Source organism: Meriones unguiculatus, chromosome 21 (assembly GCF_030254825.1).
Source record: "Meriones unguiculatus strain TT.TT164.6M chromosome 21, Bangor_MerUng_6.1, whole genome shotgun sequence".
NCBI classification, from domain to species: Eukaryota; Metazoa; Chordata; class Mammalia; order Rodentia; family Muridae; genus Meriones; species Meriones unguiculatus.
In genome coordinates, this window is record NC_083368.1 from 19,687,444 (window position 1) to 19,714,047 (window position 26,604).

Below are 26,604 nucleotides of genomic sequence, written 5' to 3' on the forward strand. Positions count from 1 at the left end.
GCGCCCCGATCTCATTTCATCCCAGCTTCAAAAACAAATTCACTCAGTCAATTAGTGCTGTCTGCTGGGCCATGTCCCATTTTCCTTCCCCACTAAATATGTTCTGTAAGCATTTAAACAACTGGAGTTAAAAAAAAAGTTCCCTAAATCCCATTCTGCTTGTTGCTGCTTCTCTCACTTTCCTCTACCTCCTTGTGATGCTCAGCTCAAGCAGAACTGGGCTGTCCCTCCAGTCACCCAGCACAGGCGGCTCAGGGGGCCAGCCCCGGGAACTCCACCCTCACCGCACTGTTGGCCCTTCTCCTGGGGGACACCTCACCCTGTCTTTGGTTCCTGTACTATCATACTTGATCAGGCCTCCTCTCTCACAAGATGTCCTTTTCTCCTCTTTCTTTTTTCTTCTTCTCCCTTTGTTCTTTTCAATTAGATGCTCCTCCTAACATTTAAGCTGCCAGGTGTTATTCCTAAACACCTCCCTTCTCACCCGATACTCCTCCACATTCTGAAGACTCCCACGTTTATTCACAATTACCCCTGACCCTTCTTCTCTGTTCCAGGCCTCTCAGTTAACATGTTCATAAGAAAGCTCATGGTCTTCCTACATGAGACCCACCAAAGCAAATGCCACCACTGAAGCCAGGAACCGAGGCTCTTTCTTCTCCACCTAGGTGTAGGGAGGCTCCTCTGCTTCATCTCCAGAATGCACCTCACACCCATCTACTCCTCTATACTCTCTTGCCCATTGTAATTCAAGTCCCTGCCTCAAATGTGACAGATCTCATCTGAACTTGATCTCCCCTTGCCTCCTCCAACCTCTCTTCACCCACCAGCCACAGTGACTGCATCTTACTATAACCATCACTGCATATTAAGAACACACAGTAGCAGGCCTCACCGTGACTTTTTTCTATACAGGCACATAGTATAGTTTGCTCACATGGACCATCCCAAACACCCTCTCCCATGCTTCCCTAGTCCCTTTACCTTTCCCTAGGGGTCCTTCTGCTAATTTCAGGCCATCTTTATTTTCCTTGGTTCTAGCCTCCACACATAAGAGAAAGCCTTACATATTTTTTTATATCTAGCTTATTTCACTTAGCATAATGACCTCAGTCCCATCAATTTCTACTTTGACTGAACAAAAATCCATTATACATATACAGCACATTGAACCAGTCCTAATCTGTTGACAAACGTGGAGGCTGATTGCAAAGCTTGGCTACTGTGAATACCTCTTAAGAATGCATATCTAATTGTGTCACTGCCTACTGAAAACACTTTAGTGAATAAGTGTCAATGGATCCTAAAACTATTGGGTGAAAGGTTGTCAGAAAATAGTCATGCGGTTCCAAATTAATATTCCGAACTTAACTCATTCCAAGGTTAAAATACACCTTTGTGTGGCATGAACACAATGGTTACTACTTAACCAAATGACAAAATGTAGTTTCTATATAAACAGTTCTGAGACATCCAGACATTATATGCCTGCTCTGATGCAAAGGAAGTTCATAGCATCACTATGAAGTATTCTCACAAAAAAAATCTTAACCTGTCTAACTATGCCGCTGGGCCTAACTTCTGATTTCTAGGAAACACAGAGAAGAGTGGGGAAATTTTCAGGCTTCCACCTGGAAACAAGGAGTTAGATCCAGAATGTGAGATACTTTTTAAGGCAAAATAGCTCCTCAATATGTCCAATTTGTAAAAAAAAGGAGTTGAGACAGAGGTATAAAGGAAATTGTTTGTTAAAACATACCACAGGTAAAATTTGTGGATTGATGTAACTTTTGCTCTTAAAGATAATAGAAGAGGGATTATTTGAAAGAATATCTAATGAGATCCACACTAAATTATTTAGTAGTCAATGTTGTGGTGTTTAAAATTTACCTCTTGTTTTTGTATGTTTGTTTGGAGACAGGGTCTCACTATTGAGCCCAAGCTGACACTGAACTCCCACTCCATCTTCCCCAATTGCCTGAGTGCTGAGATAACACGTGTGTGCCACCACACCACCTACAATTTTGCTCTTAAACGGTTTCCTTCTATATGGAAATGATAAAGAAAAGACTGAAAATTATATGGTTAAGCAAAAGACACATAGGTATTCATTATATTTTTCATTATTTTATATGCTTGAGCATTATGAAAATAATTGCGGTAAGAAAAGATCACCTATAACTTTTCATAAATCTTAGAATAAAATCTAAAAGCTTGCGTGGTCTGCAAGACCCTACTTAATGCCCTGCCTACATCTTCACCCCCCTCTCCCCGACTCCACCCCACCCACCACCACTGACATCATACACAGTGGAAAGTGTTCATAAACAGTTTCCAACTGAACTAGCACATGCTTTGACTTCCCTGGGGATGGTTGACTGAGGGAGACCTGGGGTTGACTGATAGGATAATCAATGAGGTGTGTTATGAAGGAATGTTGGGGGGGGGGAAACGTACTTCTCAGGACTGACGGAGAATGGAATGGAATGACTGGGAGACAGGGAGAAACAGAGATGGACCTGTAAGCTATAACATGTTGGAAAATTCTCCCATCATCTATTAAATACCCACCATACGCTCTCTCAGTTTTCTGTAATTGTTATAATATTTATCGTGATTCTATTTGCATATTATGTACGCACTTATGAAAGGTCTAAAATCTTCAACCGGAACCTCTACTAAAGTTCAGGTCAGGTTTGCTCATCACTATTGTCAAAAACTTAGTATAAGGGGCTGGAGAGAGAGCTCAGCAGTTAAGAGTGCTGGAGAGCTGTTAACTGCTCTTGCAGAGGACCGAAGTTTAGCTCTCGGCATCCTCAGTGGATGCTATACAACCTCCTGGAACTCCAGTTCCAAGGGATCCAACGCCCTCTTCTGGCCTCCACAAGCACCTGTGTGCACAAACCCACAGACAGACAGACACACACACACACGCACACACACACATACACACACAATTTAAAATATTTTTAAAACCTTATCACACGGTAATATTCAATAAATGTTAGATTAATGTGTGACTAGCACATATTTTTACTTTAAATGACTATGCATATTTATAAGGAGACTATGACTTCGAATGCTACTCAACTCAAGAAGTGACTATCTGCTCAGGTTAAGATATTACAAACGGCTGCTAAGCTTTGTTACGCAGGTATTTATTGAACCTGATGATCTGCTTTCTCACATTTATTACATAGAATCACACTTGTCATCTTTCATTTTTAAATATCCTCCCCCCGCCATGTTCTCTATATAAACAGGTATATATCAAGCTCTGACATCTAGACAGCAGCTCATGACGCAGCATTTAAATCCAAGTCCATGCGTTTGGACCGCAAACATAGGCCAGTGAGACAGCCCCATGGGTAAAAGCACTTGCCACCAGGCCTGATGACGTGAACTTGATCTTGCAGCCCAAGTGGTGAAATAATCCCCTCCCAGAATTTGTCCTCTGACCTCCATATGTATGCATGCATGCAATGGCATATGTGTGCCCACGGAAAACATACACCACGTGCAAGAAAAAGATCTAAGAAATAAACCAATAATTAGAATCCAGCACATCAGTAAGGCTGACATTTCCATCCCTGTGGGAAAATGTGCATTGAGTAAATATGAATCCACCCACTCTATAATAATACAACACCAGTAAAATCTATTAGAACAATAACCTGCTGGTGGTGGCTTCTTTCACAAATGTAACATATGTATAAAACTAGAGTGGAAGGGTAAAGTCTCACTCACCTTATGCAATTATGTGTTAGCACTAAGTTCCCTGCTCAGTGACAGAAGGAGGTTACAATTACAGTGGAGAAGATAATTCGGCAAATGGATATACATACAGTATCCACTTGATGGTTTCTGTAATAATGTGGCTGTTGTTTTTCATTTTCCAGCCTCACACAGTTGAACAACAACTGCATTTTTGTATAAAACTCAAGTTAATAAAAACTGATAAGGACGATCCTGCTTCTACCTGTATGGTTGGTGAAAATGCACAGAGAAGGCTGACTGGGAAACTTCTCTTGGTCTTGACGATAATCATATCCAAAGTTGACCAGCCTAAGATTATGAAGGGAAAGAAATTGTTGAATGCATTTAAAAGCATACTCCCCCCACCATCCATGCTATAAGCACTACAACACACCCACAGAGGCAGAGAAATGCCTCACATATTTCAGCAGACAATTTTTGCTAAATAATGTAAAACAGTGATTAGAATATAAATGGTACATAAGGGGTGTGGGCCTGGCGATCAACAGAGACATATTACTTACAACATATGTTGTCATAAGTTTTGTGATTTATAATAAATATTATCAAAAATCTAATACTACAAAAAAAAATCTAATACTACATTTCAAAATATGTGCAATTAAGTGAGCATATATGTTTAAACAAAGCTAGTGAAATAGTGAACAGTTTAGGACTGCCATTATTCTAATTTTGGAAGCCTTTTTTTTCTTCTAGACTTTGATGTCCTATATTTTTTGTTTGTTTGTTTTTTATTTAGATTTATTTATTTATTTCTGGTTTTTGAGACAGAAATTCTCTGTGTAGCCATGGCTGTCCTGGAACTCACTCTGTAGACCTGGTTGGCCTCAAACTCACAGAGATCTGCCTGCCTCTGCCTCCCAAATGCTGGGATTAAAGGCAAGTGCCACCACCACCTGCTGTTTTTCTTTTTTAATGCTGTATCTTTATATTATACATTAAATACTCTGTAAAAAAAAATTGCCTTTTATGTAAAGAGAAAAACAGAAAAATAAATAAATAAATAAAACAAGAAACCGGGCTGAGTTACAAGCGGCTTGACCTGTGACCTCTTTTTGGCAATAAGAAAGCATTTTGATGTTTGACCTAACTGTGTTCACGCTGACTCATAGAACCTCTTTGTTTAATCACAGGGAGACAGGCACGTCCACCCTTCAAAATAAATGCAGGTGCCCTACAGAAATACATGGCTAAGAAAATCAACACAGCTGACTTTATACATGTACTCCTGTGTCCGTGCTTGATAAATCAGTTTATATTCTGTAAAGAACAGGAATATTAAAAATTGATCCAAAAGGCGCAAGGCGCAGCTCAGCAATCGAGAACCGGCCGCTCTTCTGGAGGACCCAGGTTCAATACCCAGCATCCACATGGCAGCTCACAACCATCCGTAACTCCAGTTCCGGGGGACCCAACACCTTCTTTTGGACTCTGCAAACACTGTATGATGCACAGACATAACACACAGGCTAAACATCCATGCACATAAAATAAAAATAAATAAATCTTAAAACAGATGCACAAAATATAGTATTACCCCAATCTATCTACCACAATTAAGAAACGATGTCATCATTTTGCTACCTGATAAATGTCTATGAAATTTAACATTCTATGGATAACTTACTTAAATCCTAAGCCACTTAATGATATGTCCAAGGGCATTTCAAACTGTGAAGAAAAAAACAAAAACAAAAAAGAGATCTACATTAAAAATGACATTACAGGTCTTCTGCCGGGAAGAGCACATCAGTTGGCTGTCCAGGAACGAACGGTCAGCCTTGAAAAGATGCAAATGAGTAGCATTATACAGACTGAATAAGAATAGATGCATATACATATTCATTTTTGCATACAAAAAAATTAATGAAAGAAAAGCCCATGAATTTGAAGGAAAACAAGGAGGGGAAGGTTTAGAGGGATAAGAGCAAAGGGAGAAATTTTGTAACTATATTAAAATCTCAAAAAAACAAGTTTAAAAATGGCATTAGATGATAACAGTTGTGAATGCAGAGCAAACCGCTAGTGCTAGCCTCGCCTGGTGGTAAAGAGTCCATTTAACTATTGTCTCCAGAGGCTAAACCCAAACCCCACAGTGCAGGAAGTCCCCTGGAGTTTACAGACACATTCAGTGCATGCTCCTTTCCTCCAGGAATAACTCTGCCTTAAACTTGAATATCACAAACAGACCGTATGCTATAATGTTGGACAACTGACAGCCACAACCTTTCCCAAGACACAGATGGTCATGTGAGGAAGGAAGCCTGGGATGTCTTTTGCAGTGGGTGAGCTAAAAACGGGGCAGGAAACGATAAGAAAGTCTTGTAATAGTGTGCAACCAGTATGTGCTTGACACTGATACTGGTCCCTGGAAAGGAAATACTGTCCATTCCAGATAAAGACATAAGCAGCATCTTACCATAGACAAACTAACCCTCCAACAGCTTTTCCAAGGGTGGAGCTAGGTGCTTCTAAACTATACACCCTGACTTCCTTCCTCATCCTCAGATCCATTCTATTCTTGATGCCTTTCGGGTTAAATAACTTCAACCACTTAGGGCAATTTACGCTAGATCACACCTATTACCTTCCTCTAATCCCCTCTTGGGTTGTTGCTTTAAAAACACTCTCTCCTGAGCATGATCTCTATTCACATATACCGACAGTGCATTTGTTAGAGAGCTAATGCCTTGAGACAGCACAGACTAAGTTATTTGATCATGCAAGTAACTGGCACAATATCAAAATGTCAAAAATTTTGCTTATGATATCAACACTAGTAAAATTTCCTGGGACCGGTCATTCTCTGTACTTACCATTAAGTTAAAGCTTTCATCTGCCCAAAACTGGATGCACTTCAAGACGCTCTCTGATTTCTAGAGAAGGAAAATGCGTGACATGTTATCTCCCCCTCCCCCCCCAAAAAAAAAGCTGAAGAGAAAAAAAAAAACAATAATGAAAACCTGTTCGTTATCTTTCATAAGCCTTCATTGGCTGTTCCCATTAATGAATGTGGTTATTAAGAAGCTATGGCAGGAGCTAGGGAGACACCTCAGTAGGTAAGAGCACTGGCTGTTCTTCCAGAGGATCTGCGCTATCTTCCTGGCAAACACATGGCTCACAACCATCTGTAACTCCAGTCCCAGGGGATCCAACACCCTCTCCTAGACTCCACAAGCACTGTACGTACACAGTACACAGACACACATTCAGGCGAAACATCCATATGCATAAAACAAAAGTAAAGAAATATTGACTTTTTTTTTTCAAGGCACAGCAATGATATCAAAGTTATATTGTTTCTATAGAAATAGGTATCCACTGACTAGTTTTACCTTTAGTTCAATGTAGTATAATCTCTGCTCCGACATATCCCACTGAGCCCAAACAAAATCTTCAACTATTCTGTCTCTTGGGAGATGGCTAGAATTTCTAATCACCTAAGGACAAAATGATTGTATAAGCAAGTATATTAAAAATGTATCTTAAGTCATTATTTTTACATCTTATCACCATGATACATGTAAATACTTTATCGATAGCACCTCCCACACATGCAAATAATACACTTTTTCCATAACATTTTTAAGACATCGTCGCCTCTTTCCTAATGCCCTGTGCTCTGTTCTTTTTAGCTTAACGGGAGGACTGGCAGGGACCACACCTTCCACAAACAATGTCTGTATTAGGAGAACATGTGTAAGTTCCTGCTGTAATCATACCCTTTGGTCAGACAAAAGCCTTTAACCTCCGAATACAAAGGCTAGCAGTGCAGAGGAAGCTCAGGCCTAAAATGGAAAGCATTGTAACAGCCTGACTGGGCTCCGCACCAGCTTGGCTTTGGTCACGGTCTTTCCTTTATGTGTTCCACAAGAGTGATGGCATTGCCCATCCGTCATCAATACTTGACTCTCGTCCTTCAAGATCTGACTCAGATTTTGCCTTTTTGACGAAGCCTCACCTCAGAATTCCCACCCAAAAGCAAGTTCCTTGGCTCTGTTCCCACGGGGATACTGCATGACTCTGTTAATTACATCTTGTTAGCACTATAACCCTCAAGGTGAGCCTGGGTTCTGCTAAGGAGCCTCTGCCGACTCTTGTCCTCAGAAGTTCCAGAATTTAATAGTATTCAGGGACTTCTTCCAGAAATGAAGGAAGGGGAAAAAGGAAGGAAGTATATTAAGAATGTTTTAAATGTAAAATGTGTTTAAACTCAAAGAACAATAGAAATTTAAAATCAAAGAATTAGGGCCTGGGGATATAGCTCAGTTAGTAGAGTTTGTGCCTAACATGCAGAGAGCCCTTATCTCCAGTTCCCTGTGAGCCGGGTGCTGAGGTGCAAGACTGTGTTCCCAGCACTTGGGAGGATCCAAAGTTTAAGGTCAATTCTTGACTACATGGTGAACCGAAGGGAACGTTGAGACCCAGAGAGGTTAGAATAGGCTGTGACGTTACTTCAGCAAAACCTAGAATCGTAACACCTGGCACTTTGCTGGTGTTTTATTCTTCTGTTTTCATGTTAGCAGATTTTATAATAACTTCACTTTCCAGGGGAATGAGAGATGGCTCACTTGGAGAAGTATTGGCTTGTAAGCATAAGGTCCTTGAAACCCACATAAAAAAGCCAGGCACAGTGGCCTGCACTTGTAATTCTAGGACTGGGGAGTCAAAGACAGGATGCTCCCTGAGACTCATAGGTAATCATACACCCATGCACACACACCAACATACACACACACACATGCACACACACCAACATACACACACACACATGCACACATGCCTACACAAGCACACATACACAAACATACTATACATACACACACCAGCATGAACACAGATACACATACTAACACATCAGCATACACATGCATGAACACATACACACACACAAAATGCCCACGTAGATACACATGCACTCGCAAGGAATTTACTTTTCCAAGCTGGGCACAGTGGTTCACATCTGTACTACCAGCATGCGAGATGCTGAGGCAGCGGGATCGCAGGTTCCAAGCTACACTGAGATACAAAATAAGACCCTCCCCATCCCCCCAAAAAAGTGTACTTTCTAAGGGCAATGGGTATGGCTCAAAAGGCAGAGTACCCACTTAACACGTGAGATTCCAGGTCCCAGTCATTCTCAAGATGCCTGCCAAGCAAACACCAAACCATAAAACAAAAACCCATGATCCTGAGCTGGACCAGGAAAGGGGCCTCAGGATGGACCAGACTCGTGCCTGAACCCTCTCTGACCTGAAAGGACTGTCTTCTCCAGTGGTAGCTGCAACTTGAGGTAAGTACAATGCACAGGCTCTGTTTCTTGCTCTCCGGGGTCCATCACCATTAGGCTGGGGGGTGGGGGGAGGATGGTAAGATCCCACTCACCTGTCTGCATTCTCTAAGCCCACCCCGTGTCTATGTACATACCTTCTGGGGCTTGGGGACAGGCTTGGGAATGTTTTTAGCCCAAGCCACATGACCATGAGATGAGTATCAGATTGTGACAACGTTGTGTCCCTTTGGGGTGACCTCACTTATATGGATCTTGCTTGTTTTCTCTGTTTGAAGGTGGAGCTGCAGGACCACCTGTTATTTAAGGATGTCGTGATGAACAGGCAGAATTACGTGCCCTTATAGGAAGCTGCTACTTCCAGAATGTGGGCAGAAGCGGTGCCTAGGAATCGTACCAGAGGATGGAAAACAGCAAAGCTGGACCACCTCGCTCAGCAGGATCCTGTCTGGGCAGCTGGCGGTTGCTCCCGGCACCCTCTCTCCCCACTGCATCATCTGGCTCCCAAACACTCTTCCAAGTCACTGCTCTGCTCACTCCCATCCCATGCCTAACACTCTCCTCCAAGTTCTGGGGATCTGAACACTACCCTCCACCGGGATCACCAGCAGCCACAGCCCCACTCACACAGCCCTGTTCCCTTCCCAGCCGGCTCTCCGGATCTGAGGCTCTCAACAGTAACTACATGATTATAAAAATCACTTCCCGTTTCGGTTTTGTTCATCTAATTTAAAGTCTTCAAAAACATCAGCATTCTCAGAGAAAGATTATTTTGAAGGCTGGCAGGTAAAGGTACCTAGCACCAAGGCTTACAACCCGAGCTTAATCCCTGGGGTAGAAGGTCTCTCTACTCATTCCATGGTGCACACACACACACACACACACACACACACACACACCACAAACCACAATAAATAAATCAGTGCAAAAAAACTAAAGGTTCTCTTATATAGGCTAAACATTAAATAAAATTTTAATATCTATATTATATTTAGAGCTCATATAAAATTGTCAAGAAGGAAACCAAGCAGAAAGACAGACAAGAATATAGTCAATAAATTTTCCAAAAAGTAGATTTAAATAGCCAGGAAACAGAGAAGGTGCCCAAACTCAATCGACAGTAAAAGAAATACAGACTAGGATAACAATAAGTTATCAGCTTACACCCATAAAATTGGACAACATTAAAGGTAAATTCACCTGATACTCTAATACTCTGCTTGTAAAACCAGTTTTTTTGGAAAGCAAGTAGCAAACTCTCCTAAAACTTATTAAATGCATATGCCCTCAACTTAACCATCCAAATCTGAGGATTTACACGAAAGAAGTGAAGGTACCAACATGTAAAGGTGGAAACACAAAAGGTAAGTCCAAGGTGATTTGTGCTACAAAAACAAAAAGCTGGCAACTGAATGAATGTCCTCCCACAGTAGAGGGACTGAGGCATCACAGACACTGGGCCAGGAACTACCACGCCCCTTCCTCAGAAAACCAACTGAAGCTACTCTAGCTGACTTCTAGATAATTACACACACGCTTTTCAGAAGTGACAATGAATGTATATTAAACAGTGAATAAACACGGAGAAAAATGTGAAAGGAAAGTGACAGAACATAGAAGCCGTGGGCCTATTTGCTACGTGCATACGCACAAAACTTAGAGAAATACAATTAATAGGTCATTTGTCTAGTTTCTAGTCTACATATTCTTGATGCAGTAAGTAAAATTGCAATCACAAAGACAAAGATCAAATGTTTATACTATGATTCTATTTGGTAAGAACAATTTATTTTTCCCATGTGTGTATCTAACATTGGACAGTTTTGCACAAGCAAGCAAAACTGTAGAGAGACTCCCTCCCACATTCAGAGCCCACTGAGTGTGTGGTATGGAGGAGGGGGTCACTGATTCCTCCACTTGTTTTGCTTTGTTTTGCTTCAGATGTTATAACAGTAAGGCTATTATTGAGGAGGCACAGAAGAAAACGTTTCGTGTCAATATAGTTCATCCATCTTCTAAAGATGAGAAGAGAGATCTGAAGCAAAAAGTGTGTCAAATCTTTACCTACTCTGTTTCCATCTTCTCTGGTCATCTGGATATGAAAACGCTCAATATCTTTAAAAAAATAAACCAAAAAAAAAAGATATTTTAACATTCAGGAAAAACATTAGTCCCGGTTTCCTAAAAGCTGTGAATAAATTTTTACAAAGCAACTGCCTAGAAAAGTACCTATCATACACAGGAATCTCATCAAACACTTCCGAACCCACCATTCTCCCCGTGCTTTTTACTTTTTTCTTCCTTTTCTCCGGAAAATTATAATATATGAGGCACCTGACCCTCTGTTTCCTTGTATCCCTCCACAAGTGTATTGTCAGTGTTAGCTAAGATTAACAAGAGCTTCCTTAGCAGGGTTTACCTCTAATTTCTCAACACATGTATGCATTAATGCAGGTAGAAACTCATATATATATATATATGATTCTATTTGGTAAAAACAATATATACATGTATGTATGTGTATGGCATTTTTCGGAGCAACACCACATGAGCAAAAACTAACACTTTAATTCAGCTTGTAGTAACTAACAATTTAGGTTCAGTCAAACTGCTGGGTCCAATTACAGGACAAAGTGTGGTACCAAAAATTGAGCCAAAACCTAGGGAGCAAACACAAATATAACGCAGCCCGTCCTTAAAACCATTAGTCAACCCACAGTTTTGTCTCATAACATGAAAGGCTGCTTGTGGGTAAGTTCTAATGGATTTTGTCTGTGCCCCTTCCCAAATCTGAGAAAGGCCATAACCTCTTGTGTCGCTCGTACTCGAATTTGGTCATGCTACTGTGTGCCTTTAGATTGGCCCTGGAATTCTTCTAGTGCCTTCTACCTCCTTCCCATCCAAGCCCCCAGCATTTGGTCCACAGTCAGCCACTCTGACAGACATCTTAAATGAAACCAAATACAAAAACAAAAACAAAAGTATAATTGTTCTACGAGCTGACAAACTGAACATCTATCTATACATATTTCTCTCTCAAGACAAGGAAGCTGAGCCGAGATTGAAGGACAAGCTCTCACGGGAATTCTGGGTGTCAAGCGGACATGATCAGGTAAGCAAAGCCGTGGCCAGCAGATCCAATCAGGCTCCGCACTTTTCTCGGAGGCGGTGTGCACACACCCTGTACATTACCTAAAGATGCACTTACACTTCTCTTCTGAAATCAGTAGCAGGTGGTTCTGAAGATGATGACTCTCAGCGTGTGGGTAGAGGAACTGTAGAAAGGGAATTATAAAAGCCATAAGCAACTATTTTGCTTGTTCTCATACTTCAGTAGCTGTGTTTTATCACAGTTACTACTACATCCGATGCAAGGAACTGAGAACCACAAAATATTTCAGGGGAATCACATGTATGGCATGTCAAGGAGGAAGCTTTCAGGATCTCAGTTTTCTAAGGGGAGGTTGGTACCGGGTACAACATTATCACCACTCTTTTGAGCGGAAGACAAAGAGGGAAGCTGCTTCCAGGGATGGTGTTTCCTGCTTGGAGTATTTGATTCTGAAGCCAATCAGAAACAACGCAAACAACATTTATACATTTATATGTATTATTTCACACAGAGAAAACGTGTGGCCAGTATGTTTATTGCGAAACTAACCCTAGTATATAACTGAGAACCAAGGAACAACACTCCCTGCTGCAATTTCCAGACTCCCACATCTGAGAGACAAAGAACAAAGTGACCAGGGACTTTCCAAGAAAGAACAGGGAATCACGATGTGGCAAGTGGCTAAAGGTTTACAAGGCTCAAAGTTAGGCTAGCCGCCCCCAGTATGATCTTTACTGTGTGCGTGTATCTGCCCACAGGATCAGCTGGGATAGGGAAGGAAAGCTGGCATGAGATGGTGCCAATGCCTCACAGCTTTCATCATCAAAAATAGTGACAGACAGTAAGACAGCCTTTTCACCTTATGGCATGAAAGGCAACTGAGCAGAAAGAGTTACCAGTGAATTTTGTTCCCTGGCACCCAAAAAACTTTTAAAACACTATAAAAGGACATAACCATTTACGGCTCAATCAGCAGACACTGACCTCTCTATTATTGTTGTCTTTATTTTGCTTAATAGACCAGTAGAACAGATCAATTTCTTCAAGTAGTCATGGTTAGAACTCCCTTCTAGCATTGAAAAGCAAACCATAAACTCTATGGCATTCTTCTTAGCAGTGCAATAAATTAAAATTACATAATAGATAGCAATATAGAATTTGGCTACAAAGATAATGCAGAGCTAAATTATTAATGACTCATGAGAGTGTGCACAGATGAGATGCCCTGCACACTGGGGCTGTGGAAGGTCTGGGGTGACTAGCACCACTTATGTAATAATAGAGCCCAGTGCTTCAAAACAAGGAGCTATCCCTTCAGATAGCATGTTCAGGTGGAATGCGTCATTGTCTCCTCCCTTAAGAGTTAATCCACTTGGATAGGTCCATGACCTGGCCACGGACTGCCTTGAAGAGCAGGCTCACTTTGAGCCATGCTAAAGAGATGGGTGGAATAATCATCCCTTGAATGAGATAGTGTACTTTACTTTCCCAGAATTCCTGGCCCCAAGCACAGTCTCTTACAGAGCCACAGACACGTAGCTTCCTTGGTTTTCCTTTTCTTCTGTCTCTTTTCAAGCCATGCTTGCCCCAACATGTTGGGCTTTCTAACACTCTGAATGTCACTCCCCATCATGTGGTTGTCTGCTGCCATGTGGCTGGCCTCCATGATGGTTTAACTCAAGCAATGTGGCTTTTTTTTTTTTCTATTCTCTTATCCATTCTCCTCTGGATAGCCACTAGGATTTACAGTTTACCTACCCTGATGTTTTTCTTTGGAACGCTAATAAAATTATCCTAGAACTTAAAACAGAAAAACAAAAAGAGAGAGCGAGAAAGAGGAGGAAGCTTCATAATGTTTGCAGAAGTAGCATGCCTTCTTAGGAATGTGAGGTACTCATGTGCCCGTCCCTAAGCCTCTGCCTAGTTTTTACATGGTAAGCATCGAGGAGGTTATGAGGTTGCCCTAGAGCGAGGACTGAAAATTAAAACATAGTCTTCAAGTACAGCCTCTCCAAAAGCATTCAAGATGGTTCTTGCATTCTATATCAATTAAAAGTAAGAATCTATGCGATTGTTGCGCGTATTCAGAAAAACAGCATCACAAATGCAGGGAGACTGTGGGAATATCTGCCATTGGGGATGGGTGGTCTAAGTGTGTGGAAGGTGGCTCTCCAGAAGCTGTACCTCAGACACTAGGGAACTCTCAAAGGGAAACAGGTGAGGACCCAAGCACAGCCATCCTGCTAGAGCTCCTCTGACTGTGGTGACCATGACTCCCAGTGCAGACATGAAAATACACTACTGGACATTCTGGGTAAGCAAAAGAAAGAGAGAGAGAGAGAGCTCAGTAGACAGAGCTCAGTGCAAACCAGATTCGCTGGGCTGTGGAGGGGCACATCTCTGCCAGGGAGAGGGACAGGACACAGGTAAATATGTGCCATGGATGGAGGCTTGAGCTTCTCATCTCTAGAGGTGAAGGTATGAGAAACAGGAAGCAAGACAGGGCCCACAGGATGAGCCTGGGGTTTATTTCATTTTGGTGGAAACAGTTGTCTTTGGTCCATAACTATGGTTATATATTGTGTATTTTTTAATTAATTTTAGCTGAGAAAACATTCATATAACATGAAATTCACCATTTTAACCACTTTTTGTTATTTCCAGCAGCTTTTAATCTATTCACAACCTTGTATAGCCATGTTGGATGCTAAGGAAATCCAAAACCAAGCCAGAAAGGGAAAGTGTGCTCTATCTCATAGTCCTCCCTGCACTGACAGCAATGTAGATAATGTTGGCTCCCAAAGGAAGAGAGGCCGCTTCTGAGCTCCAGGCTGGGGCCTGTTTGCAAGCAATGGGAATGGCAGGAAAACACAGAGTCAGAAGAACTGGTGGACAGTGGTAGAAGAGGGAAGGGAAGAGGAGGGGATAGGGTAGGAGAGAAGGGAAGGAGATAGGAGGGGAGGGGAGAGAAGGGGAGGGGAGGAAGTGGTGGACAGTTGGAAAGGAGGGAAGGGAAGGGGAAGGGAGGAGAGGGGAGGGGAGGGGAAGGGAAGGGGAGCAGAGAAGGTGAGAGGTGAGGGGAGAAGAGGAGGGGAAAGGGAAGAAAAGGGGAGGAGAGGAGGGAGAGGGGAGGGGGAGGGGAGGAGAGGAGAGCCATCACAATGAAAAGCTGAGAAAATGAAAACCCATGGCACTAGGCAGTGACTATCACTTATCTACAGTATAAGCACCGAAATAGGCAGAGCATCACCTGTTCAGTCTCGGTTGGGGGCGCGCAAGCAAATGACAGTCGGCCAGTGCCTGGCAAAGCACCACAAGTGTAATTTTTGAATTGCAAATAAGTCTTCTATAAGCACAAGAATGCACAAGCGTAGAATCTTCAAATTAAAAATGACTGGTCCACCCACATTATCCACGGAGTACTTCTGTAGCAATCCACAGTGTTGCAAAAGTCAGGAATTGGCTGTCATTAATAATTAGCCTGTCGGCCAGCCAAGCGAATAGGTGAAGTAAACAATTTTAAAGCTTACCACCAAGTTATTTAAGTATTTGATATTTTATCGCGGGGAAAACATTGCCCTCCTATGGGGTATAGCAGAGTCAGGGCAGCCAGGTCGGAGTTCTTCTCTCCACGTTTACAAGGGCAGCACTGATGTTCTAGCCTTCACAGCTGGAATATTGCTTAGATTAAATGTGATGATGTGGGCGACGGGGCTTTGTAAACAAACACCTTTCTCCCAGGTGTCGTGCCTCCTGATTACTGAGAGGAGTGATAGATGACAAGCTTATTTACCTGTACCCAAATGCAGCTATCCACCGCTTTCAGAACCTTCACATTGTTGACAGGGTGGATTTCAACCAGCAAAGTCAGGCACTTTGATCCTACGGAGAAAAGAAGGGTGTCAGCCACAGAGACTGAGACAGCACACATTCTCTTTTCTTTTCTCAAGCAACCATGAAGAAGGATGTATCAGCTTCCACCAACTGTGAGCTAACAGCAATTCTACCATCATCGCCATGTCTCTTGAGGTGGCATTACACTGCAATTCTATCCCCCATTTCCTTTCTTTGGGGTCTAGTGGTGGCCCAGGGAAGCCACAGCGGGAAAGGAAACGGTGTATCCAAAACACAAATGGTTTCTGAAAGGACATGCAATTGCTGCGCACCCCAAGAGAGCAGAGCGCCGACAAGCTGACCTCCAATGGGCGCCCTTTCCCCTGGAGAGCATCGTTTGCAAATAGGCGCAGCTGGACTTTGAAAGTGCGAGTTTCCTATTGCATCAGCTTATTTCTTAATTTTTGTAAGGTTTACTTTGACGTTTCTCAGACTCAAAAATCGGGGCTATGGGTATGGAACTCGGTGGTAGGGCAATTGGCGAGCGCGCGGGAGGGCTTAGTTTCATTACCAAAAAAGGAAAGGAAAAAAAAAGTCAAAATAGACAAAGAAACCACAATGAAGCAGAAGTCAATGTGCACAGCTTTACAGACCCTATCAACACCGCGCTACCCATTATCTCTCCAGTTCCACAGCACTGTGGCAGTCCGTGTGTGGAAATAGGAAGAAATTCTAATGCACATGTTTTATGCCGCCTCTCAGCAGCGCCGCCAACAGCTGGCTTGGGTCCTCAATGTCAGAGCCGAGCAAATGTCATAAAAATAATTAGGGGTAAGTCCATGGCCAGGGGCTGGAAGGGATTTACCACAGATGTCCAAATTTAGGTCAAAGGCTCCTCTCTCCCAGGAGTACGCTCCAGCGCCTACGACTTTAAAATTACGTGGTTCTCTTTCCGTTATTAATATTTTGAATATTCATGTACAACTTGAGGCTCACACAGCAGTCTGGAATCAATACCAGTCTTCAGTCCTTAAAAAAAAATAACCTGACACACTGGTTCAGGAAAAGGGTATCACGTATGAGCTAATTTCCGGGATATGGTCTAACATACTACGAGTCCTGGGTATTTCTATATTAAAAAAAAAAAAAAAAGTCTTTACGGATCACCTGAGGGTAAACTCCTGAGTGGTAGTCGAGATGGGAGATGGTCGGATTCCCTGCACTCCGGTGTTCTGGTCACTACGAGGCCAGCTGCAAGCTGTCCTGGAGCTTAAAAGCCGCCGGGAGGCTTGCAAGGTCCTGGCCTCCAACTGGCCTCAGCTTGGAGGAGGGGCAAGCTGAGCAGCTAGCTCGCACCTGTGACCAAGGGCCTGAAGGGCGACTCCAGGGCCCAGCTGTCACGTGACCACACTCCTCACCCTCCACCTCCACCCAGAGGCAAGGCTGGAGAGCCAGGGACTCCCCAGCAGCCTGGTCCTTGCAGGTCAGAGAGCACAGCTGCTTTTACTGCAGCCCTGCAGGGCCAGGCAAGGTGCAAGTCCTGCGGCCGTGGCCCTTCCTGTGGGCCCCTCACCACCAGCCTCCCCCGCACTCTGGAAGCCTGGCCGAGACTCTGTGTACCCTGGGCTTCCGGTTATACACCGGAGAGGGTGAGGCAGCCAGTCTATTGGCACCGCACCCTGAGACCCTGCAAGGGGGTGGTTGTGCTTGGCCTTTTCTCTATTCTGAGAGGTCTGAAGCAGCTCAGGCTGATCTTCAACTCTGCGCAGCTGAAGATGGCCTCAAACATGTTAATCCCTCTCTGCTTGTCCCTCGGAAGTGCTGGGGTCACAGGGGGTTGGGTTGGTTTTATTTGGAAGGATGTGTTTTGATTCTGCCCTGGAATTTGGAGGGAGTTTTCTGCCTCAGCTTCTAGAGTACTGGGCTACCCGCCCAGTGCTGTGAGATTTTTTTGGGGGGTGGGGGGGACAGGGTGGTCTCTGTGAGATTTTTTTTTCCTTTTAACATAATTTTATTTAGTATCTTTAATTTTTGTTTGTTTGTTTTGGGACCCCCCCTTTTTTTTTTTATTCCTTTGAGGCAGTTTCATGCATTACCTTGCCCAGATCTCAGCAGGCTTGTTGTTTTGTTACCTATTAATGCTTTTTCAAATTGCTTGTTAGAGACCTGTTGGGTATTCATTTCTGTCAATGGCAGATTGATTGAAAAATTATTAGCAGAAACTAAGAAAAAGGCCTTGAGGGATTTAGGGAGATGGTTCAGTGGGGAAAAGGCTTGCTATGCAAGCATGAAGAACTGAGTTCAGATTGTTGGCATCACATAACGGCCAGGCATGGCAGTGCCCTCACACAGCTCCAGACTGGAGATGAACCCTGTCTGGCATAGAACAAAACAGAGGACAACAGAGCTTCAGGCACTGAATGTTAAACTCTGTCCTCCACACACACACATTCACACTCCACACACACATACACCTACTCCTGAACACACAAATCGCTTGAAAAGGCAAGACAGCAGGTGAGCTATTATGTGGAATCACAAGTATTAAGCCACAGAATGAAAAGTCATTGTTTCATGAGTATTCATAGTTCCTCTCTCTCTCTCTCTCTCTCTCTCTCTCTCTCTCTATCTCCTCCACTTCTCCCCCCACCCCCACATACCACACATAAATGTGCACACACAGGCTGAGTCATTCTTGACTTGGTCTTTTTTCTCACATGCCTGTCAAACCCAGAAGCTACTCTTGACAAATCTACTTTCTAAGGATGCCTAGATGCAACACTAACTCCCCCAGGTGAAGGTCGGGCCATTACGGTGGTCCCTTGCTGTCAAGACGATCACGCTGTACCTCACCTTCATTTTCCTTTAACTCCCAGTTCCTCTGCTCCACCTCAACGCACTGTCCTCATCCCTCTCTTAAAACTGTGAATCTACAAAACCTAGTCTAGCCTTGGAGGCTCGGAACTTTGGAGCTGGCAGTTGCTCCGTCAGAAATAGGACTTCCCTTCCTTTCTTCCTGGTACCGGTTTAAACCATGCCCCAGTAGTGTTTTAACACCCGATTTCTCTCTGCCTCAGATGCTGCTTCCAATGAAACTCAGACTAAGGCCAGAAGCAACCTGAGGGGACAGGTCCACTCTAGCCTTGAGAAATTTACCTGAGGGTGTGGGAACAGTCTACCAAAGGCCAGAAGCACACTAGACAGGGAACGTTAACACATTGGTGGCCACCTGGAATCTTAACCTGCTTGAGGGCACCTCAGGATCATCCCTGTCCAGACTGAAAGTGGGGGACAATTTTCCCTCAGCTTCCTGACCCCCACTGACGATGGGCTGCCCTAGTGTACTCATTTCCATGCATACTCCCAGAGTGTATATGTAGAAACAGACACTCCCAACGAGCCTGAGCCAAAAGCAAGACGTTGGCAGAGAAGCTGAGGGGGAACATTCTGGAGTTACACCTGGACAAAACTGGTTGTCACCTTAGTGGTAGATATAAAAGGTGAGTTAGGTAGGCGATACTTGCTGAGTAGTATGAGAACTAGTAATATTGAGGCTAATGTTTTTAAAGATACAAGTAGCACAGGTATCACCACTTGTGTCACTACAGGTACCCAAATCCAAGACAGAGCAAGCATATCTGAATGGGATTTAATTTTACTTAATTTAAAGTAAAACTTTTTAAATTTGATCTGGAGCTGCACTTCATAATACATCCAGAATTGACTATGGCTAAGCATGACAGGCAGGCATAAGTGATAAATATCAAGTAAAAATGACAGTTGCTCTGTGTTTACCAGCATAAAAGAATATCTCTCCGGCTCAAGGTAACAAGGAACAGTAAGAACCGGACTACACACAGCACAAATCCGAGGCGTGTGGATTCGCCTCACCAGCTCGGCAGCCACAGCAGTCACCTTGCCTTCCCCGGACAAAGGAGTGCATCAGACCAGCCCTACATCTCTCTTAGTTCAAAATAAGATGTCTAGGGGTCAGCATACTGATGTTCTAGATCACGTCGTACATAATCCAGTCCAATTCTGCTCCTTGAGGTGAGCATTGCATCCAGTTTAAAGAGTGACAGTGCTAAGGGGAAGAGGAGGCCAGCATGGAGAGGGAAGGGGTGATGGTGGGTCTCAGCATATCACTGCAAGTGAAAAGAAAGTAAGAGCAACTGAGCTAGGAGATTTCAGAGAAAACCTCCAGCCCACCACTATCTCACAGAAGCTCTTTCCTGGCGTGGCTCCCGTCCTCTGGCCCCTGGAGGATGTGGGGAGATGTGTGTCCTCAGAGGCCCAGGACAGCCCCGTGACCCTCATGTGGAAAGTATGTGCAAAGGGTTTTTCCATCACATGCAACCCCAGCATACATCCAAGTAGGAACTGTGCTAACAAAAGAGGGAATCACAGCGCCAAATAAATAGAGCAGAGGCAAAGGCACCAAGGCTGAAATCAGATCCTCTGGGCCAGTGTCTGAAAGATGGTAGTCTCCACGCTAGCTCCAGCCCACGGGTGGTTAGCATTGCTGGAGCAGAGTCTTAAAAGCTAATTGAGCCAACTTCTATAAGGTAGATTTTTACATAAACGCCCAGAGTTCTCAACAAATTGCAAAACTGGCCCCAGGGGACTCAGCTGCCCTTTACAAGCAGCAAAAATATAAAGCCAAGCAGTGGTTCCTCCTTTGACATTTCCCAGGGGTCAAGACCTTGTACCCCATCACTACTCCTTATAGCTGCTGACACCTTTTCATTAAGCAAGAGAAATATTTCTCTGGGAAAAATAAGGCTGGTGAGATGGTGCACCAGGCAAGGACACCTGCGCCAAGCCTGACACTATAGAATCAATCCCTGGGATCGGTGTAAGGAGAGAACCAACTATCGCAAGTTGTCCTCTGACCGCCACACACATATCATAGAACTTGTGTGCTCACAGACATACAGGCGTAAAGGCAAAATAAAGAAACAAAATATAACAGAACTATTTCACGGTGGAAACAATGAAAACGTCTCATTTTTTTATGTGGGTGTGTATCTACACAAGCACACATGTTAGCATGTACATGTGAAGGCCAGAGGTCAAATGTACATGTCATTTCTCAGGCACCACCCACGAGAAACGAGAAACCTCTTGTTTCTTTGAGCCTGGGTTTCTTGTTGGTCCTGATATGGCCAAGTAGGCTGAGCTACCTGGCCTATGAACCCCAAGTATGGCTTATCTCCACCTCTACAGCATGGCGATTACAGGTGTATACAGTCGTACCTGGCTGTTTTTACACAATGCATCAGATCTCTGATGCATTTAAGCAGTACCGTAAATTTCCCTACTTTTGCATCAGCTTCTGGCCATGGAAGTCGAGTGTATTTTCAACACTCAGTCTTCAGACACTAATCACTTCTACAATTGCCATTATATTATTTTTCACACCTTCTTGCCCACTTGAGAGACAGAAATTGAAATGTCGCTTGTGCTTAACTAGCCCCTGCCCTTTTATTCTAAGACAAAGACATTTCTACAGAAGCTTGAGATTCGGCTTACTCCAACAGATGTTTATCTATCAATACCAACAAAGGAAGATGATCCCATTACCTGGGTGAAGCTCATTCCTTACTCCTTCCTTAGTGTACTGAATGAAACTTGCAGCTAAAGGGAAAGAAAAAAAAATCAATTAGCAACTGATCCACGTGGCAGCTTGCTCAGGTTTATCATTTTATGCTTGGAATAACTGAGAGTTCTAAGGATCCATCAGAGCAACACTGTAGGTGAGTGCAAAACATTCTTTCCAATAGGTGTATTCTACACATTCTCAGTTTCTTTCTCTTCTTTTCTTTTTTTTTATTTTTTCGAGACAGGATTTCTCTGTGTAGCCTTGATTCTCCTGGACTCACTTTGTAGACCAGGCTGGCCTCGAACTCACAGAGATCCCTGCCTCTGCCTCCCTCCTGAGTGCAGGGATTACAGGCGTGTGCCACCATGCCCGGCCACATTCTCAAACTCAAACTCAATTTACTTAGAACATGAATTTTCCAGAAAATTGTTGCTATAATCAAATATTGCAAAATCCAAAATGCTTAAGCTTAAAAGATGTCGTCCTTAACGTACGGCCATGAGAGCTCAACTCACCAAGGACAGTTCTCGCACTGTTGACAGAGCAGCTGACGGCCTGCATGTCCTTCTCAAAGGTGTACAGATGCTAGTAAAACAACCAAAAAGGGAGGAAGTCACAGTAAATAATAATTGTATGAAGATAAATTCTCACTAAACTTTATACCAAATATCGTTTAGCAAAACATTTCTGAAAGAACCCTCAGCCTATGCTGAGCTATTCTAGATTATTTTTCAAGGAAAGCATTTGATATTTTATGCCACTTTTGACACTAAAACTTAGCTATGAGACAACAGCGTGGTTAAGAACGAGAACTTTGAAAGTAAAGTTAGACCTATGGTCAGACCCTGATTGTTATTTTCCAGTTGTATGACTTTTGACAAATTATTCAACTTCCTTATTCCATCAGAATTAACCCAGGACTGTAGGTGTATCTTGTGTTATTATGAGGATGGAGAATCCTCCGGTGGTATGGCCAGAGTAAGTGAAAGTATCTCACGGGGTCATTATATGAGGATCAAGAGAGACGATACCCACAAAGCACTGAGTACAGTGGGCACTGTCATCAGGAGCAAGCAAATGTTAGCGTTATAAATACTGAAATGAGAAAGGCTTCATCAGAGTACACACTTGACTCTGACACCATCGCTGGGTCACAAGTGCATCTCACATTTGGACAAGTGTCTAAGAAATCCTCTGCCTTTACTTAATCTCTTCTTTCTTATGAATGTTTGAAATGTTCAAAATATCAAGAGAAGCCAATCATGGTACACACACCAGTAACCCAAATGCCCCAGAGACTGAGGCCGAAGGATCACACACAAGTTGGAGGCTCTCCTGGGCTAGACAGTGGGATCCTGTCTTAAACAACAGTGGGGTGGGGGCGGGTGAGAAGATTCCATTTCAACAACGCTAAAAAAAAAAAAAAATGAAAGCAGTCGTGTAGATGGAAGATGCAACATGGAGGCTAAGGACTGAGGACACTATGGCTCCATCACCACAGGAAACAGCTACGAAAGGGGAACTGTGAGTTACTGTGGAGGCACTAAATTTGGGGCTAGAGAGATGGCTCAGCTGTATGAGCAACTCTTGCAGAGGACCCACATTCAGTTCCTGGCACCCACATCAGGCAGCTCATAACTGAATGTAAATCCAGCCGAGGGGGAGCCAACACGTACTTGGGCATTCAGGAACACACACACACACACACACACACACACAGTTAATAATAAAGTCTTTAAAAGAAGGTACAAAATTCCTGTCAAAGTTTTGTTTTTCTTTAACTCTTGGCTCTGACTGACTCTTATTTATAAGAAGAATCAGACTGATACACTACATTTTTAATATTTTATACTTTGAGCTCTGAAATAATGCGTGAATAGTCTTGATGCCTAGAAGATGCAAATGCTATCAAATATAACATCAAACCTTCCAACCTCTACGTAATGTCAACTTCTTTTCAAGGAGCAGTTTTGTAACTTACACAGTAGCCTTCCAGATTTTCTAAAGTTACTGTGTATAAACATTTATATACAGTGTATATACTGTGTACAGATCGATACAGATTGGAGTGTATCATCCTATCAAATGATTTTCTTCATGTAGCAAAACGTTTTGGAGAGCCATAGGTGTGTGTGTGTGTGTGTGTGTATGTATGTGTGTGTGTGTGTGTTTTATCTGCATATATAATGCAGGCACACGTACCTATGCCTGGCCTGCGAAGGCCAGGGGTCAGGGTCAAGTGTGTGCTCTATCATGCTCCACCATTTTGGCTAAGCCATCAAGCCCAGGGATCCTGGAGCCCACCTGTCCCACTGTCAGTGCTGGGGGACGGGGGGCGGATACACACCACCATGCTGTTTTCACATGGGTGCTGGGGATGTGAACTCAGGTCTCCATACTTGTCCAGAAACCACTTTAAGGCAGGTTAGCCTTCTAATACATATAGCCCAATGTGCAGACTTTCTCAATGCCTCAGCAGTTGTGTTTACTCCCAAAAAACCTACTGGTGGGAATTAATTTAAATTAGCTCCCAGTATCAGGTATTGAAACGACCCAGCTAACAGTTTATAGATGTGTAACCTTCAGGGGTTGGCTGTATGGTTCTACCCGAGGCACAAAGCCGTGGGGTTGATCTGCAGCCCTCCAGGGAGTGAGGGATGCAGCCGATCCGGGGACTCCAAGTTCTGAAACGTGAAGCAGTGATGACTTTTTTGCAAAACATATTCTAGACTTGAAACTAAAAAAGAGACCATAACAGAAATAAACAGAAACACACACACACCATCCTCAGAGCCAAAAACAAACAAACAAACAAAAAACAAGAAATCCAGCAAGTTAGCTGACTGCTAGATGATGTCTAGCCTATTCTAGCCCAAAAGGCTGGGGAAACTCCGCCCCACTTCTGAGTAGGGAGAGTAGAGTTCCCACCCCATCCCGATGCTCCAGGCACTCTGTCCACCCCAGCCAGAACGGAATGAGAAAAGCCCAAGTAGAATACAATGCTTTCATGCCACCTGACAGAAATCTCCCTTCTCCCAGCACGCAGAAAGCCGTGGAGGAACCGTGGACATTCACGCATGCCCAGCACCGAGGGGACCCGTCTCTTCCTTGGTGAAACACTGTTAGAAAGGGTTGACTTGGAAGCCAGCTATGACCTTTCCCAACACCCTGATTCCTTCCGCTGAGGTGGGTGGAAGCCTAGCAGGAAGCTGCGCCATCTCCACCTAGGGCTAACAGGAAGGTCATCAAAGGAAGCCTTGCGCCCGCTCTCCCCCCTCTCCCGCAGAAGGAGCGAGGTGGCGCCATTTATTCCTCAACAAGTTCAGGATCAGTTTTCAAGAGAAAACTAAATATGATCTAGAGTCTCTTGGAAGATACTCAAACTTTGAGTCATGCCAGGAACCAGGAAAACTTCAGCCTGAGTGAGAAAAAACAGACATTAAGCACTAGGGTGGCAAATACTAGACGCTGTAGCAAAGATTTTAAAGCAGCTATGGTTTAAAAACAAAAAAACTTCAATAACTTTGAAATGTGATTGAATGAAAAATAAATGGAAATCTTAACACAGAAGGGTATAAGGAAAATGCATAGAAAATTTGCACCTAAGATTTATAATAATCAGCTACTTAAATCTCAAATGATAGCAACATGGTTAAAAACAAAAACAACAACAATAGAAACACATGAACTTGGAAGGAAAAAAAATACCTAATCTTAACAACACCAAGTAAATAAGCTGGGATTGAGAAAAAGGAGCCGAACCTTCTGGACCCTGGACTATCTCAAACATCTGATTAATGTATCTGATGTAATTAGTGCCCAGAAAAAGAGAAGAATGGAATATTTTTAAGTGTTTAAAATATAATGAGTGAATTGTCTCAAATTGGGCAAAAGATTTAAGAAGCTAAATGAAAACCCAAACAAATCCATAGAGACATACTCAAGTAAATTTTCAGACAAGAAAGAACAGAGGGGGAAAAAATTAACTTTTCAAAAGTAACTGGGAGAAATGATACCTTAACTACAGGAGAAAAGCATTTTAAAAGACAGGTTTCCCATGAGAAGCCATGAAGGGAGAAAGGAAGGGAGGGAACAAGGAGAGAAGGGAGGGAGAGAAGAAGAGAGGGGAGGAAGAAGGGAGGAAGTAAGGAAGACATATATTTTCACAAACCAAAAGCTGAATTCTAGCCTTGAATTCTAGGTTCAGCAAAATCATTCTTTAAAAAGTGCAGGTAAAGAAAATTGAGAATGTGTAACCTGCAAACCAACTGTAAAATACTGTGACTAAAACAACGTCTTAAGACCAAGAAAATTATTTTTAAAAAGGGGAAGGGGTGGAGGAATCCGGACAGGACATCAGGAAGTAAGATGACACAATAAAAAGAGCAAAACCATGGGTAGAACATAATGGATTTTCCTTATTTCGTGTTTCCTAAATTACATTTGCCCGCAAAGACAAAGGTATGTCCTCAAACGTGAACCTTGAAAAATGCCAAAAAGCTCAGTGGTTCAGCACCTGCCTACCATGCACCTACGGCTAGAGGTTCAATCCCAAGGTCCACACGACAAACTAAAACAAACACAAAAATAAAAGTCTCCTTTTTAAAGGGGGAGAGGTGGCTGGAGGTGGCACAGCAGTTAAGAGTGCATAGTGCTCTTGCAGAGGACACAGGTTCAGTTCCCAGCACCTACATGGTGACCCACAACTTCAGTTCCAGGGGATCCATTACCCTCTTCTGGCTTCCATGGGCCTCTGCATACACAAAAGCTCATACAGTCACATACATATACATTAGATAGATAGATAGATAGATAGATAGATAGATAGATAGATAGATAAATGTCTTTTTAAAAGAGAGAGAAAATGTTGGAGACAACTGTAAATTTTAGGAAAGTAAGTGACTTTCAAGAGTAAGCCCTGAGTTTCACTAAAACTGGTAAACGGTCACCAGCAGATCTGTGGGAGGAGAGCAGAACAGTGTGTGTTGA

General features: G+C 43.1%; 1 protein-coding gene across 7 annotated transcripts in view; it reads right to left on the minus strand.

Moving 5' to 3' along the window:
- Gsap (gamma-secretase activating protein) overlaps positions 1–26,604 on the minus strand; it is an 82,596-nt gene that overhangs the window by 45,714 nt on the left and 10,278 nt on the right. For 2 of the 7 annotated variants that reach the window (XM_060373945.1, XM_060373943.1), the window contains exons 4-12: positions 22,131–22,200; positions 21,597–21,650; positions 15,973–16,061; positions 12,276–12,342; positions 11,136–11,182; positions 7,113–7,217; positions 6,594–6,653; positions 5,405–5,448; positions 3,980–4,065 (exon numbers count right to left, since the gene is read on the minus strand). In XM_060373945.1, coding sequence (XP_060229928.1) covers positions 3,980–4,065; positions 5,405–5,448; positions 6,594–6,653; positions 7,113–7,217; positions 11,136–11,182; positions 12,276–12,342; positions 15,973–16,061; positions 21,597–21,650; positions 22,131–22,200 — 622 coding nt within the window. Of the gene's footprint in view, positions 1–3,979; positions 4,066–5,404; positions 5,449–6,593; positions 6,654–7,112; positions 7,218–11,131; positions 11,183–12,275; positions 12,343–15,972; positions 16,062–16,345; positions 16,366–17,180; positions 17,324–21,596; positions 21,651–22,130; positions 22,201–26,604 lie in introns of those variants that run through there. The other 5 variants (XM_060373944.1, XM_060373946.1, XM_060373949.1 and 2 more) reach the window with 5 other exon arrangements.